Raw genomic sequence first — 16365 nt, 5'->3', positions numbered from 1 at the left:
GGTTGCTGCGTGGAACCAGAGAAGGGGGTAGAAGTGTGGCACTTGTCAGCTTGGATTAAATGGGATGTGCCAGCGTAATGAGGGCAGGTGTCCACTGGGCTTGAACCGACATCAGCAAACTAATTCCACGATGGCATTCCAAATGGGCTTGAAATACTTTGCATGTAAAGAGGGCTGGTGCTTCCCGGACTGAGCTAGACATCTTTCTTCTACACATTCCGTCATGCGTAAGCAGTGCAGATGAGACTTTGAAATGGCAGGGGTGGTGCTTGGTCCGAGGTGAGCAGGAGGAAAGACTGAGCAAGGTAATGTAGAAAGGAGGAGGGACTTTGGGATACCACCAAGGACGCAGTAGCTACTTAGTGCAGATGTTCAGTAAGAACCAGATCTGAGCTACAAACAACCTTCCACATCTTAAACCCAAGCTCATCTGATGCTTAGCTTTTATCGCTGTCAGTTATTCATAAGTGGAAGAGCGAAATCTTGAGAGAAGAGAGATGGGAAATGCCATTTCAAGCTGCAATCCCCTGAGCTGTCAGCTTGCTGCCACCTCACCCGCGCCTGCCCCTCTGTGTTTCTCCGTTTGCTGTTTCTATCCATCCCATCTCCTTGTATCCGTGATGCTCCTTCCAGCCAACGCATTTGTTACTCTCATTATTTTTAATCCTTTCCTTCCCCCCAGCTCCACGCTCCATGCTGGTCCCTCCCTCTTGCCATCACTGGTCCCACCAGGTCTCAGCTCCAGGACCAGTGCCAGCTGGACACGAAGCAGGGTGGTGTAGGTGTCACCTCAAGTGAAGAGCCTGCACAAGGGTGGGTGTGCGGGGGTGTGGGTGCTGTGCAGGGGGACTGGAGCAGGGACAGAGCTCCATCAGAGCCTTCCCGCTGTGAGCCTGTGCCCGAGGGCAGAGATCTTCATCGGCGTGGGGTCAGCTGTGGTAAGGGCTTGTGGTGGCAGCGGCCACCCCGCTGAGCTGCACAGAGCTTCGTGGCCAGCTCGAGTCAAAAGCAGGCATTTCTTGCACGGCTACTTGTTCTGGGAATCTTCAAAAATTTCTGGCAGCCAATTTTAGTTGTGCAACCTCTCAGCTGCCAGAACGGATAGAATATGATCATATCACATGAAATGCATGCAGGGTCTGCTATAGCAACTGTATTTCAAAGAGACAACACATATGGTGACTGGTTCTTTTTGGAATAATATCTATAAGTTGATGATGTTTTATTCAAAAAGGCTGTAGCTTGAAAGGTTAGGGATGTTCTGATTGTTTAGTGTATGATTAAAGAAAGGCTTCTGTGGTTTTTTTGGCCTATTGAATCTAATTACTGGGAACTAAAATGATCATTTGATTGCACATTTACCTGGAATTATTCTTCTGCAGAGCCAGTCTTAATAATATATAATAATATGTTGCGTTTGTACTGTATAGCGCTTCTTGTCTGAGCAACTCAGAGTGCTTTACAAGTATTCATTAATTAAATAAGCCATACAACACCCCTGTTAAGTAGGTATTTGTTGCCCATCCCCTTAAGTCTTGTAGGTTTTATTTCTGCTGCCTCTGCCCACCCTTGAAGATGCTTTAACAGCTAAATAAGCTAATTCAATACAAATAACATTTTTTTAACCATACTTAGCGCTTGCTGCATAAATGTTTCCTTTGTTGCACTGTATTAATTGGAGGGCTGTAGGGTCTCCTGTTTCTTGATGCTGAACGACGTCGGGGGCGGCTCCGTGTGTGGGAGCACAGATGCACACCCGCCCCGGTGCATGCCCGTGCCTGGCAGATCTTCGCACCCCTCATGGGGACATTGATGCTTTTAGAGATTTTACGGGTGTGCTGAGCTCCGACCAGCTTGAAATGCAAAATCTTGATTTTACCTTCATCGCACCAAGCTCTGTTGGAAATCACATCCACCCTTAAAGAGTTTTTCTGATCCAGTGGAGACTTGTTATTAAATTTGAAAGGAGGGCTTGTTGCCAGAACGCAGTGTAAGGTCTCTCCTCCCCACTTGCCCTGGCGTGCTGGCCGGCAGCGGTGGTTCTTCAGCCCCCCAGGCTGCTGAATGTCCCTTCAAAAGTAAAAAGATGGGTCTAGGCTATAAAATAACAAGTTTTTACTGGGGGGTGATGGATCCGAGTTTGCAGTCCTTGATGTCAAACCTTTCCCAGCAGTTCTGCGCTGAGATGAAACACTTTGCAACTTGGAGAAGCAAGTGAAACCTGAAGCGTATCTGACTCCTTAATTAAATAGGTATTAATTAAATCACTCAGAGAGCATACACAGTAGGAGTGGGGAAGGCTCTTTCCCTCCTTCCGTGTAGGCATCTTGCAAAGGGACTATTTTTCTTGTTTTACATTAATGAAGTCTTCAGCCTTCCCACTTTTCCACCTACACATGTACTGAACGTCTCCAAGGAGACCAAGAAGGCCCGAGTCCGGTGCTGGTGAATCCTCTGGGAGCAGCGGGCTCGGGTCTCGCCAGCGGAGCCTCAGCTGTGCCACAGCCTGTCTTGCAGGGATCATCCTTGCAGTCCCCTGGCTGGGGAGCCAGGAGTGAGCCAGGGCAGGGACTTGCTCCTTGTCCTTCTTTCCCCTATGTTTTGTCCCCTCTTGCTTTCTTTTCCCCACCTGATGGAGAAAGCGGGCCTCGCAGACTGGCTGGCTCCAGTGTCCAGGGATGTTTTTCCTTCACTTCGCACAAAATTCTGCAATAATCCCCCTCCACGTGATGCTCTGCTCACGCTTTCAGGATGATGTCCCTTGCCCCTCCATCCTGTAAGCCTCAGTGTCCCTTCACTGCTCTGCCCGCTCCTATCTGCAGCCCCACTGCTGCTGTCACGAGCTCTTGGTGATTTTGGTGGGGTGAGATGCTGTTCCTGCTTCTCATTGCATTTGCTCCAGCTCCTTGCAGCTTCTTGAGCATGGTACCTCTGGGACTCAGCACGGCTCCGCTGGCCGCTGGATTTCCTCTTCCTCCCACCTTGGCCTTCCAGAAACTTCCCTGAATTTCTCCGGTGCTCAGGAGAGCAGACAGTGATATACAACTGCCCTCTTCCATAAACCTGACCTGACCCACTGGAGAGTGTGAAAGCCGTTAGCACATGAGCCTGCCTGGTAGCAAGGAGGGCTATGGGCTGCTCCAGATGGGGTATAAAAATAACTGTATGGTGCTCACCACCGGGATTCCTGCAGTTACTTGAGGTTCCCACCCAGGAGCTGGACATCAGCTGCTGCTGGTTTTCTCCATAGTCAAAATAGGAAATCCATCAGTGGGATATCGCCCCATTGCGTGCAAGTGCTGAGTTGGTTTTTTTTTGTGGAAGACACTGCTTTCCTCGATGGCAGTGCTTCAGGAGTGGAGTGGTACCCCATGACCAAGGGGTGCCTTGACCCTCTGCTGTGCGTGTAGCTCCCCATGCCCTGTCTGCTGTAAACTCAACTTTCAAACCTCTCTCTTCGCAGGCTCTCCAGGTGGCACGACAGCTTCTACTGCAACAGCAGCAGCAGCAGCAACAGCAGCAGCAGCAGCAGCAACAAGTTAGTGGATTAAAGTCTCCGAAGAGGAATGACAAACAGCCAGCCCTTCAGGTAAGGGGAACCTGTGTGCCTTTGCGAGGGGCTGGGGTTTATAAAACCTGGATAAATGCATCTTACTTGTGAACGTTGGGATGGGACCTTCAGGAGCTTCCTCCCAGTGAAGTCCACAGAGTGGCTGTGGCTGATGTAAGTGGCATGAGGACCGGTGCTAGGTGCTCTTGAAAATCCCACGCATGGCGTATTTACAAATCGTGAGCGTGTACTTTTATTAGCATCTGGTAGGGTTGGATCATGACAGAATGTAATAGCTTTTGTTACTGTGTCAGTGTGCATAGGAGATTTGCATTAACATTTCTGTTTGATTGCTGTTCCGTTTGTAGTCTGTGTTCACTCAAACCGTTGATTTGCTGTGTCAAGGATATTGGGAAATGCTAGGATATCATATCATCGGTGTTTTTTTTTCCCCTTTTATTGTCTGCTGATTTATGGACATCTTCAGAAATAAAATCTAAATATTATCAGGCTTTGTGCTGTTATGAATTCAGAAAGCTAAAACCAATACAGCCTTCCCAAACAGAAGATGTATGCACACATATGTGGCTTTGGAGTACATTCTGCTAGTCTTGTGGGATAAATCACAGGAGTTAAAGACAAGAAAGACCTATTAGGTCATGCATCACATTTTCCTTTTTTTGGGGTTTTTTTTTTTGCTATTCTAGTGTTAGAAATCCCAAGTGGTAGTAGGACCGCTATTATTTTCCTTCAGATGGTTTTCCATAACAAAGCACACACTGAGGAACTTTCCACTTTAATTCCATCCTCTTGCTCCAAGTAATACTGCTTGTATAAATACTGAGTCAGTCCCTTGCCTTGCCTCGTGTTCACACTCCTCAAACATCTGAGATACTAACATGTACTTGCCAGTTTTGGCAAATTATATGTATCTAGTTCTTTATGTATTTCATAAACTGGCACTTCTAGACCCTTGACCACTTTGCTGGTTTGCAGCTGGTTATTGCTTTTATTATTGCTCTCTTTGCAATTGCAGCGTGTCAGTGTATTTTTGATAATAAGTTACTGAATACAGCAGTTCAGCTGCAGTCACACAAAGCCCTGTAGCTGGGACATTTATCTTATCTCACTCTTCTATATCTGATGCTTCAGCCTCTGTAGCCCCAAATTCTTTCCGGGTTTTTTTTTCCGCTTGTTGTCATAGCACGTTGTCAAACTCATGTCTGTTTTGCTCTTTCTAATTTTTTTTTTAGTTTGATATACTATCACCATGAGTTCCCTGACAGCATTGCTGCTTCTCTTGCCTTTTATATGTGCTTCAGATTATTTTCCTCCAAAAATACGGATCCTAGACTCTTTAAATATGTAGTAGAATATGGAAGGTAAAGCCAACATCACTAAAGGCCTTGACAGTAAAGTGAGAGGACCCGATCCTGCGGTTCTTACCCAGATAAAGCTGATGGGGACTTCAAGGGGAGTTTTGCCTGAACGAGGAATAGCTATTAACTGCAGTCCTTGGCCCAGCATGGACAACTTCTAGCTTTCGTGTAGTGATTTCATCTTCAAAGCATTTTGCAAATACTAATCTCCAAAACATCCCCTGAAGGAAAGTCTGATAAGTAAGTAGCATTATCCCAGTTCTGGACTGGGAAACTGAGGGAAGCAGGTTAAGTGACTTGCTTAGGATCACAGAGGGAATTGGGTTTAGAGGTAGGATTAAGATTCATGAGTTCCTGGCTCCCACCCCTGTGCTCAGGCTGCTGGACAACACCTCGCACTTTATAGCCGAGCTATTATTCTTTTGGAAAGTATGAAGCATTTTGTCATTGGGCAAATATACATTTTATTGGCAGCATAGAGCGCCATAATCCAAAGTGTTACATTAATGCTTTCAAAAATATTTTATTTGGTAAATCCACAGCTGATCCATATGCCTTTTAATAGACTCTTCCACTGGGGACATTTTTAATGAGAGATTGTGCTGGCTAGGTCCAGTGTCAGGTACTAAAAGAAGTGCTTTGTTGTGCAGATGTCTTAAGAATAGCTCCAGAGGATGAAATATGACTGTGTTGACCTTTCAGCTGTGAGCTTATTTGTCAGGATTCAAATAAGTTGAAAGGATCAAACCAAACAGTTTCCGTAGTCAGACTGGGAATTGTGTTGCAGAGGTCAACAGTGAAGGCCACATCGCAGATTCCATAACATAGCCAATTGTTGGTACGTATTAAAGTACTGGAGCAGCTCCTGCAGTCAGAGACACAATTAAAATTCTAATTTATTAATGTATACAGAGAGCTGGCCCAGCCTGTCACTCACTGATTCAAATGACTGCCCAGTCTTTTTTTTTTTTCCCCTCCTCACTCCTGGTGCTTTTGCTTAAACGTACTGGAAGTCCTCGTGAATGTAACAGACCCTGAGTGCATCCCTGCAATGGAAATCTGTTGCCAAAGGGAAATGGTGGCACTGGGGGTAGAATTTTTGAGTAAAACTGCACCCACACAAGCACCCACACCCCCTGAAGTCGGATGGTGCCATGTTGATGAGGCAATACCCGTTGCTGACAGTACGTAGAATAAATGTCGAGGGTGGTGGAAATGCGCCCGTTTAAGTTTGCTTAAATAATGAACCGAGTCATCTTTGCACTTAGTTTATAAATATAGATGTCTCGTTCGATAGCCACAGCAGTTAGCAGTTACCTTTTTTTTTTTCCGACAGACTCCATGTATAACAAGAATACCATAGGCATTGCTTCTTACTGCTGTGCTTGGCGAGGCCACTGGTGAAAAGCTCCCTAACAGGAGTGTTGGGGAGCTGTGTTTGCATGAAGCAGGGGGAAGGGATGCTGTTCCCCGGGGTGGTGGTCCTCCTAATAAGATGCTCTGTGGCCCTGCCCGCCCAGAGAGCGGAGGCCGCTGCGGTCCCATGCAGGGCTGGAAGAGCTCCCTCCATCTCGGGCTCAGCACTTTAATGCTGGCTGGCAGGCTTTGTCACGTCAACCCCACCGCTGCAGACAGATGTGGAAAATGAATCTAGTATTTGCTGTGTAGCTAATCTGTTACTGCATCGTGGATAATTTCCTATATTCCTTCTTTATTCACTGATCAAATAGCCATGGTACTTAAATACATCCCGGCCTCCCGTGGCCACACTGGGGCACGGTGCCTTCAATAGCGTTTACATGACAATGGGCTCCAGCGATGTCTTTGGGGTCTCTTGACCTTGGGAACTCTACCTGAAGATCTTTTAGCAAATTTTGAGTTATTTAGTTTATAAGAACTTGGACACAGGAGTGGAGATGTGCTCTGCAGATAGTTGGAAAAAAAAATCTCTAAATACACGGTGACTCACATTTTGAGCCTATCTCACACTGCCGTGCTTTATATTTGGCAGTGACCTCCGGTTTCACAGCCTGATGACACAAAAGAAAATTGAAAGTTAAGGAATGGATTTAGTAACCAGCAGTTGGGAAAAGAATATAAAAAATATCAGCCCCACAAAAATTACTGGAAGTGAAAAAAGACTAAAGCATGTTTGATAATATATTTGCCATAGACATTGGACTTCCTTGAATCTGTGAAACAAATAATTTAACAGGCCAGGTATGCTTAGGATTTTGAAAATGTGCACATTTTCCTGGCCAAGATAAATATATCTTTGTATTAATAGATGTATTGATTAAAATTTGCAGCTTTAATTGCTGATGCTCTTAACGATTATTCATTTTGGTTCTTCAAGCATTTTAGTTGCTGGCAAGAGCACACAGATTGGAAACAAATCAAGAGACACATTTTTCTCCCAAGAAAGTAAAAGTGCATGTGTGTTTTGGCAATACTAAAAATACAATTTTTTTTAAAGACGTAAATGTTGTGTGTTGCATTGAGCTGAAAGTTGGATACCGGACTGAAAACAGATTTTGGACATCCAAGTCAGTATCTTGCAATTGAAACCCATTACTTGACTTTTTTATGTGATTAAATGAGATTTGTTGTGTGATAGTTAACCTGTGTGTGTTTGGAGAGAAGAAATAATGAAATTACCAAGATGGAAACTTTTGTTTTCGGTCGACAAAACAGAAAATAAATCTTCCCTTTAAGTCACAGCCAAGAAAAGAATTTGGGTTTGGTTTAGATTTTCAGGGTGAGACTGGGGGAGGCTGAGAGGACAGAGCTGTCCTCGCCTTTGCATACCGCTGCTTTTTAAAGCAGCCTTTTGGCTGGGCTTTTGTAGAATTTAATTTGCATGCTGTATTATCTTAATATTTCTTTCCAGTATCTTGAGAAATAGAAGAGGGCAAGAGGAAAAAATCACTGTAGCTTGATGTTGAGGGCAATTATTATTGTTTTTTATGAAATTAGAAATCATTAGCTCAACAATGTAATAAACACTGAAAGGTGAAGGGAAGGGTATTCTCTGTTTCGCTTGGAGCATGCAAGTACCAGGTTATGTAGTCTCTGGTTTTACATGCAGTGTACCTTTTTTACATAGTGGTAAATTTAACAACTGGTAGAGAAATTATTTCTCAGCATATAATTTGGGAGGGGAAGTAAACTTGCAAGTGTATTTATTCTTATTTGTATTAGTATCTCTCTGTTTCACTCTTAAACGTGGGAGTTGATCTGAATTTGGCCTCAGTCAAGCAAATGGGAATTTTGCCACCAACTCTAGTTGGGTCAAGATTTCACTTCTACAGGGTTTAAATAGTTTACCCATGAAAATTTCACTTCAATCCTTCATTTTTTATTTTTGACTTTGGAAATAAAGCAAGTTTTTGCTGGTTTCTACCAAAGGACCCATAGCTTTTTTGTTTTTCATCCCTAAGCCCAATTATAGGTGTTAGTCAGTTCTTGGAATATGCCTGTGAAGTGCAAATATCATCTACCCCACAAACAGAACAAAATCTGAGTCAGGTCCTCAAAATTACATGATCAGCTAGAAAAATTTGATACTAAGTGTTTTTTTCAGTGAAACCTGTGGGCCCTTTTTGCTGCCCTTTTATGTTTTTTTAAAAGCCTTTAGTATTCAGTTTTTCCAGTTTTTCAGACTGAGCAGAAAGGTGACAAACGCAGTTGTTTTTCTTGAAAGAAGTCTATGATTGTCCTGTAAATACATGATTCAAAAAAAACGCGGCTTCTAGGAAAATACCAATAGGCTGGCAGTGTGAGGTACTGTCAGCAAATATGATTATTCTCATTTTATAGCTGTGTAAACCCAAGCAGAGAGATAGTAAGTGACTCACCCAAGGTCAGAGAGCTGAAGACCTTCAGTGGCATTGAGGTGTGCAGCTCCTGACAGGGTATTTGGGAGTTTGGCATCTGCATGTTATAAAGGAGTCGGTCCTGAGGGACAAAACTGAAAGTAGAAGCCAGGTTCCCTCATTTCCAGCCCTCTGTCTTGTCAGAGCACCCCGAATATAATTTTTTTATCAGGTTTTCTGCTTTGACATGAGGCATTTAGGGAATAGGTTTTTTTAAAAAAAATGTGATTTCTGACCAGGTTGGAAGCGGGGCTGTGGGGCTGGCTGTGCCCGAGTCCGGCCGTGCGTTACCCACCTTGGGGAAGGCGAAAACAAATGAAACCTTACTGACTGGTCAGAAATGTGTAAATTGCTGACAAAATGACACATGTAATTAAGAGTGCTCCTGCCATTTTACCTTGTGGTTTACACCTACAGTGTTGAAAAAAGAGAGTGACTCCCACCTCGCTAATTACCATTATCACTGAAATGGTAGGGTTTGAGTCATTAGTTCCATGTGCATTTAATTAGAGGAAGGCTGAAATTGGATTTAACTTATTACTTTTTCATGGATCACTTTCTTGTCATCACTTCAAATTGGATTGCAGCCCCAGGTAACTAATTATGAGCGCCACAGGATCAAGAGTGAAAAAAAGGTAATTAGGAATAACACTGTTGGACCCTTGCTGGTAGTCCACTTGTGCTTGGGAAGAAATGAGAGCGGTATTTTGTAGTATTACAGATTAGGGAGTTAAAGGTATGCACTGCTGCTAGGAATCATGGGAGACTGCCCCCTCCTATAGCGGTTTATATGATGTACAGCTGGGTTGAAGATGTTATAGCGACATGGTTCCACAATCAGCTCCTTAATACCGAGATTAAACTTGTAAAAGCAACAGATCGGTTGTAGGTATGAGGCATCTCAACAACTGGGTAGTCAGGGGTCCTTACGTATGTGATTACACCAGCACTGTCGAGGCATTCTTGAGCCGTGGTACGGAGCGGTTTAAGTACAGCGAGCTAGAATTGATAACAAATTAATGAACATATTAATGATCCGAAAAGATCGTTCATATCCGACAGGGAGATTTATCAATCAGGAGAACAATGGTGAGGTTGATGGTGTGTATGTCAGGAATTTAGCTCGCATTGCTGCCATGATAAAATCAGAATGTTGCTTCTCTTTTGTTTGCTGGAGAGGTTTCTTTTTGTTTTGCTTTTTGTGGGGAAGGCTTGCTTGCTTGGTTTGTCCCCTTTTTTTTTTTCTTTTTATTTTTTTTTTGATCTTGTAGATATGATTGCCAAGTTCTGCTTTCTTCAGAAAATACTTTAAAACAAATTGTTTTATTTCCATGTGCAGAACAGAGTTCAGAACTGCAAGTAATCAATTTTATTGACACAGTCTGGAAAAAAATGTTGATGAGAGTTCAAGGATGTGAAAAGATTGAAATTTCAAAGTGCCCAACACTGAGTGTAGGAAAATTTCAGAGAAGTTTCATTAAGCAAAGAAATCTATTGTGTAGGGATCTGTAAGAGGAAAGTTTGCTCTAGGGCCCAGTGATACTGCAAGGAGGTTGCAGCAGCTGATTTTTGCCTTTAGAAGAGGAAAAGTTTCTTTATTTCTTGTAGTAGTGAATCACAGTTCAAAGGCTAGCACAATTTCCTTAAGTTGTTTAAAATGGCTTTTAATGCTCTGTTAATGTAGGCAAATATTTGTGACTCAGTGTTGGGTAAGTGATGCTTGCTCATTATTTCCTGATGCAAGCAAAGTGTAGGAAATTATGTGAACGCCATGCAGAGATGCTAAATAGACTTAAGAGTAACAAAATTCAGTTACGGAAATTAAGTCTTTCTCATTTACTTGACATTACAAAATAAATCTAGAGATTAAAAGGTATTACCTTTAATACAGAAAAAGAGAATCTCCTTTAATACATCTCAAATTGATTTACAATTTTTATACATAATATTCATCTGTGGTTGAAAAGGGGGCAACCTAAGGTCGAGTGATGTAGTGTTTCCATTTTTCCATATGAGTCTTACTGTGTGTGATAAAAGCAAACTCCTTTATTTTGTCAGTCTGCAGGAATTTCTGATGAAGTGCAGGGGTCACTTTTCTGTCAATTTGAGTAGGCAGCATTTTTGAACTACTGTTTTTCCGCCCCCCGCCCCGCTCCACAAACCGTGGCCCTGATCTGACACACGCGTGCACACACACACTTAGAGTGCTGCAGTCTGCAACTTATTAGTGCGCAGCGCTGGAGCCTGTCCAGTGGTTAGAAAATTTCCTGAAGCCTGGAATAACAGCAGTGGGTGCAAGTGCCATCGAACAGAAGTGACAATGAGGGGCAGTCCGGCCCGCCTGGCGAAACGCCCGGGCTGGAAAACCAGCTGAGATAGTCAAACGCAGGAAGATTGACGCGGTGCATCTGGGAAATGCTCAAAAAGTTGGGTTCTTGAAAAAATTACCTTCTGTGATCGTAAGACATCATCTGTTTTCCTACAGAGATTGTTTATAACAGGGTTTTCAAGCACTTGTCAAATAACCAGGAGTGAAGGAAACAGGCTAAAAATCTCTTACCGTTCAGATGAGTCCTGGTGTAGTTGGAAAAAAACAAACTCTCGTCATAGAGATCCGCAGCTTCCCAAGTCCAAGGGTGCCTGGGAGAAATAGAAAGGAAACTATTAGTCAAAAGCGACACGGCGAGTGCTTGTCGAGCGCGGCATGTAGGTTGGGGAAGGTGGTAGGCTGGGGCGATGTGCGCAGCGATGTCATTACAGGAGTCGCGAGGTGAAGTCATACCTAGTAACTGTTTTTTGTGTTGCTTAGCTTTTGTTACTTAGCTGTGATATCATGGGCAAAATATTATAAACATATCATGGCTATAGCTTGCTTGTGTAACAAAAGATCAGGAACTTTTATTAAGTTTGTTTTCCTTGTCATATTGTAAAAATTTATTATGTGTACTGTGTATATTAGAAACAGATTTGGGTAATTCTGTCTAAATGAAGTCATCCCAGCTATTTCCAGACTGTCTGTTTTTGGTTGTGAATAATTTTCATACATCAGATGGTTGTCATATTTAGTAGCTCTCTACATTTTAAATAGGACATATCCCATTTTGAACTTCCATGGACTTTATCTGCCTCTGGTTTTTAAGGCTGTTTTGTTGCAGGAGTATTTTAAAGTACTGCCCGTGGCAGGGCAGGGCAGAGCTGGACCCGTGCTGGAGGAGTCCCTTGCCTTTCTGCATCAAAATAACAGATTTTTAACAACTGCAGTAGTACTTGTGGCTTTCAGCAGCACGCGCTTGGGAAGAGCCTGCCAGATACCTATTTCAGCTTGTCCCTTTGTGTTCACACTTTGCAACAAATATGTTAAAAACACGAAAGAAAAAGTACTATGGAGCAAAAATCTCCTCCCATAAAAGAAATCTCTTCTCTCAAAGAATGCATCCTTCTTTTTTTTTTTTTTTTCCTTTAACAGAAGTGTGAAAGAAGTTAATGTTTAAATGTTTAATGTTTAAATTTAAATCACATGCACATCTACATAGCACCTAAGTTACTGTGACTTTTTAATTTTTTTTAATCCTCAAGGCAGAGTTTCTTTAGGCAGCATGGGGAAGCTCTGGTGTTCCTTGTACACTGACCGAGAGAAATATGCACTGGAGGAATCTGCAGTGATGATCACAGAGCAGAATTTTGCCCTAAAACCGTCAGCTTTGCCAGAAATACTTGAGTTACAGCAATTTGTTTAAAAAGAAAGAAAAAAAAGGAGGAGAGAAGGAGAGAAGGCATTTTGATCTAGCTTGCTTGAGTGGAGGAGAGCAGCTGTTTGCCTCATGTGTTTAAATCTCTAGAGCTAATATTGAAGTTTCAGGGCAACAAGTGCAACATAACAGAATAAGTAGAAACTAAACCCAGGGAAACAATTGGAAATGCCACTTGGATTGGCTTTGGAGCTTGACAGTTTCACCACTGTGTTGTCAGGTTGGCAAAATATTTTGTGGTGTGTGCAAAGAAAAGGCTGCTGTGTTCCTGAAATGTTTTTATTTTCCTGATAAATGTAATCTGCCTTTTATAAATTACTAATCTATTTAAGGTGTAACATTAATGGCGCATAATCTAAAATCATCGAAAGCCTAGAAAATTAAAGTAGACTGAAGGCACAAGGAAGAAATGTACTTTGTGTCAGGATGAAGTTCAATGAAGCATGGAGAAGATGGAACAGATTATTAAATAAACTTTGAGAGGAGATGGAAAAGGCACCGAAATCTCTCATTTTGAAAGGAATTAGTTTACTTGATTATATGCAACTGTATCACACTCAGGAAAGTATAAGACAAATGAAAGCAAAACAAAATTTAATTGAGCTATTATTTTGCAGACTTTGGCTCTGTTTCAGACAGCCTAATCAAATTGCGCTTTGCTCAAATAACTAATGTTAAATGCAGTCTACCAACAGATGTTTAAACAGAGACTAATTGGAAAATCTACATCCTGGGTTTAGCGTGTCTAGCTGAAAAATTTCTGAAATCGCATTTTGAAGCGAGGTGGGAAGATGACGGGAGGAGCTCAGGTAGCAGTGGGTGTCAGAGAGCGGTGCGAGGAGGCAGTGGTGCCCGTGCCGGAGCTGCCAAGGTCACCGATGCCGTAGCTTGGTACTGTTTGCCCCGCAGGAAGTTGTCCTTCATCACGTTACATCATGAGAGTCGTGTTGCAGCTCTGTAGCTCATGCCATGTGCCAGCAGGCATCGAGTACGTAATGTGGAGCACATGCATCGAGGGCATTTAAAGCGGTACATGTGATTATCAAAGCTCAACTCTTCCGTGTCAGTTCTGTCACTGTGGCATGCGTTTTTGAAGTGGTACGACTTCAATTAATATTTTGCCATGTTTTAAGTTATTAACCTGTGTGGCACATCTCAGTTTCAAGTCTTTTACAACGCATCTGTGCAGCCACATGGACCTCTGATGGGTTATAGCACTGAATTAAATAGCTAGGGCCAGTTTTGTCCTGAATTTAAGTGACAGCTATCTGAGGACTATGCTGGAGTCAAAGGATCCCAGACGGGTCAAGTTTCCTTCCTCTGATTTTTCTTTCAAATCAGTTTTATACCAAAGTCACTCCAGTAGTACCAACATGATTAGTTCCAGTTTGAACAAGGGCAGTGATCACACCCATTGTGATTTCTTGGTAGGACGTTTGGTTTTGTGCATTTTTCTCCTTATCAAAACTTTGGGCTGAAGAGTTATTCATGGTTTGTGTCCCAGGCCTTCAGCGGAGTTGGTCTCTGTTGTGCAGGTGTGGTACACATATGCTATGGAAAATTTCTATCCCAAGGACTTTGTTGTCCTTGCGAAATGGTATTTTGTGCATTCAGACAACTTTTGGAAGAATCAGGTTTTTTATCTTTACAGTCATGAAGCAAAAGGCAAAAATCAGAAATACTTACGAAAATTCTCCCATCTTTCATTGGGGAAGAAGAAATTAAAAATCAATAGAAGTGTTTAGGCAAACTCTTAATAGCTTGGATAAACATCTGAAGCAAACCTGTTGGGAGATGCCAACCCCCAGCGTAGCCCATTGGTTCATAGCCACAGTGCAAATTTAATCGTTTTAATCTTGTTGGTTTTGCTTGCAAGAAGAGATGCATAAAAACCTGCGTGTTGGTGATCTGTCACTGTTGTCACTAACTGCATTATTAGTTGATGAAATTCCCAGCTCCATCCCAACATGAGCTGTGTTTGGGCCAAAGTGGCAACCTGTCGCCCGAAGCTGGGTTGTAACGCATGCCTCCATTTCATGTGGTCTTCTTCATGGGATGGTTACTCTGGGATAAGAGTGAGATGCAACTCGATGAGTGACCTGTAAAGACAAAGGTTGGTCCGCTGTTGTCTCAGGGTAGTGGTCCTCAAGTTAGTGCTGGTGTTGTACAGGCTTAATACCCAGTATGTAATAGGGAGCAGCCCCTCTGAGTGTAAGAAAAATAATAATGCACATATATATATCTATATATATATTTTTCCAAATTTGCCAGTTGGAGCCCTACAAAAGACGGATTATATTTTATGACTTGTAAACAGCGGGGCAGATATTTCAGGAGAACTGCAGACAGCTGTAATTTTGTGAATGTGCACAAATTACTTGGAAAACAAATATTCCTCTGCCTACACAGCTGTATTCACAATTGTGGACCAGAATGCCTTTTGCATGATGCTCACGCCTGGTTCTGTGGAATATAATAATGCTCAAATGAAGAAAATGTGATTTAAAAGTGAAGTCAGAATTAATACTTGTTGTGAAAACCTGTGTTACTGGCTGAGGTGTTGGCACAGGAATGGATAAACCACTTCAGGCAAAAGGAGAACTAACCAAGGCATTTGTTCATACTCAGGTCAAGAGCTGAATGCTCAAACTTTTGTGGTGGAGATGAACGTACCTGTATCTTTCAGAGATGCCACATGCTGCCTGTGCAGTCCTACAGGGTAAACATTCAATTGGATTTGGTGGTTAAAGAGGTCTGCAGGGCTGTGTCTGGTCGCCCGTGGGGAGAAGGGGTGTGGAAGGAAGGTGGGGGCTCCCCTGGCTCCACGGGGGCTGTGGGTCAGCATCTTGTCCAGCCCTTTTCTTCCCGGTCACCTGCACCCAGGTGGATTTGCAGAATGCGACCAAGCTGTTGTTCATGTTGTTTAATTGCACGCTGGTGGTTCCTTCTGTCTGTGCTTTTACTGTGTGATAAGGGCTTTATACAGGAAAATATGAATAACAAGAGAGGAGGCAAAGAAAATCCCCAAAAGTTAAAACAAGGCCAAGCAAGAAGGAGTAAAGCACACAAGTTGGCAAGAGCTGAAGGCCTGGCATTGATTTTACTTTTGTGTTTATTCAAAGGCTGTGGATACAGGTTAACTTCCTTTGCTCAATATTTATTGCTATGTTACTTGTCTTAAACTGGAACAATGAGGACTTTGTTGATTGGGTTAAGAGATTGTCCCATTTTATTCAGTCTCCTGCATCTCTCTCTCTATCTGCAGGTTTTAAGCAGTTTATTTTAATTTCAGATTTCTAACCCTCCGTTGTGAATTGCTGCTGTGCCACCGGCAGCAACACTCGAGGGACTATTGTTCGTCTTTTCAAAGTGGTGGGAGCACACAGCAGAGCCATTAGCTTCTGTGAAACTTGACCTTCCTTGATGATATTACACCTTGCAGATTCGGAGCAGGATAAACATTTTAAAGGAGAGGGGAAATATCAGATAGGTTATTTTTCATCAGAAAAGGTTGTAGAAATATTCTGCACAAGAATTAAAAATAGGAGGAAGAAAGGCAATAATGGCAATGGGTACCTTTCTGTTTGACAGCCATCAAAGATGCTGCCCAAATCAATTAATGGGAGAGTGAATATCTCCTCGCCGTTAACCACACTAACCCTTGAGCAGCCAGTTGAGCAGAAAATCAGTAAAGTCACAGTGTAGTGAATGATGACTGTACTGATTTCTCCCCAATTTAGTGATGGCAATGATTTCAGTGCTATTAGGACCGGACCCCTCCTGGACAGTCTCCCAGGCTGCAGTGTTTGGAA

General features: G+C 42.8%; 1 protein-coding gene across 16 annotated transcripts in view; it reads left to right on the top strand.

Annotated features, from left to right (window-relative positions):
- Window positions 1-16365, top strand: part of FOXP1 (forkhead box P1) — a 389603-nt gene that overhangs the window by 272077 nt on the left and 101161 nt on the right. For all 16 annotated transcript variants that reach the window (XM_074879152.1, XM_074879155.1, XM_074879149.1 and 13 more), the window contains one exon: window positions 3464-3589. Coding sequence is in view for 14 of the 16 variants with exons in the window: in XM_074879155.1 (XP_074735256.1) it covers window positions 3464-3589 (126 nt within the window). In the remaining 2 variants the exon portion in view is untranslated. The remainder of the gene's footprint in view (window positions 1-3463; window positions 3590-16365) is intronic.

The sequence above is a fragment of the Strix uralensis genome, chromosome 10 (assembly GCF_047716275.1).
Source record: "Strix uralensis isolate ZFMK-TIS-50842 chromosome 10, bStrUra1, whole genome shotgun sequence".
Taxonomy (NCBI): domain Eukaryota; kingdom Metazoa; phylum Chordata; class Aves; order Strigiformes; family Strigidae; genus Strix; species Strix uralensis.
The sequence above is the reverse complement of the archived record's forward strand: the minus strand, read 5'-3'. Positions and strand labels throughout refer to the sequence as shown.